Below are 524 nucleotides of genomic sequence, written 5' to 3'. Positions count from 1 at the left end.
CCTGCGGGCCCTGAGCGCCCCCCTCCCCACCCCGGCCCTACACTCCCGCAGGAACGCGGACGGCTACATCGACGCCGAGGAGCTGGCGGAGATTTTCCGAGCCTCCGGGGAGCACGTGACAGACGAGGAGCTCGAATCCCTGATGAAGGACGGGGACAAGAACAACGACGGCCGCATTGACTTCGACGGTGAGGGTCTGGGGCGCGCGGGGACCGGAGCTCGCGGACGGGAGCGTCCTCCGCCTTGAGGGCGGGGCGGGGCCAGGTTTTTCCCCGCCTCCCGCGGGCTGGTTTTGTGCAATGTATCGGCTAATAGCCCGGCGCCCTGTCTCAGAGGCAGGTCCCCCGCCCCACCCCGGGACCCGGCCTAGTCCGCCGCGGGGAGACTCGTGAGCGCCCCACCCTATCCTTTCCCGCAGAGTTCCTGAAGATGATGGAGGGCGTGCAGTAAGAAGTCGGCCCTTGCAGCCATCGACCCCGCGCGGCCCTCGGGCGTGGGCGGCGCCGCCCCCCGAGCCGCTTTCG

The 524-nt window shown here is 70.2% G+C and overlaps 1 protein-coding gene across 1 annotated transcript in view; it reads left to right on the top strand.

The window, feature by feature from the left end:
* The window catches only part of TNNC2 (troponin C type 2 (fast)), a 3,038-nt gene extending 2,514 nt beyond the window's left edge, over positions 1–524 (top strand). Inside the window, exons 5-6 of the mRNA XM_010835031.1 lie at positions 52–188; positions 419–524. Coding sequence (XP_010833333.1) covers positions 52–188; positions 419–450 — 169 coding nt within the window. The 3' untranslated portion in view covers positions 451–524. The remainder of the gene's footprint in view (positions 1–51; positions 189–418) is intronic.

This window comes from Bison bison, unplaced genomic scaffold (genome assembly GCF_000754665.1).
Source record: "Bison bison bison isolate TAMUID 2011002044 unplaced genomic scaffold, Bison_UMD1.0 scf7180017864038, whole genome shotgun sequence".
Taxonomy (NCBI): Eukaryota; Metazoa; Chordata; class Mammalia; order Artiodactyla; family Bovidae; genus Bison; species Bison bison.
The sequence above is the reverse complement of the archived record's forward strand: the minus strand, read 5'-3'. Positions and strand labels throughout refer to the sequence as shown.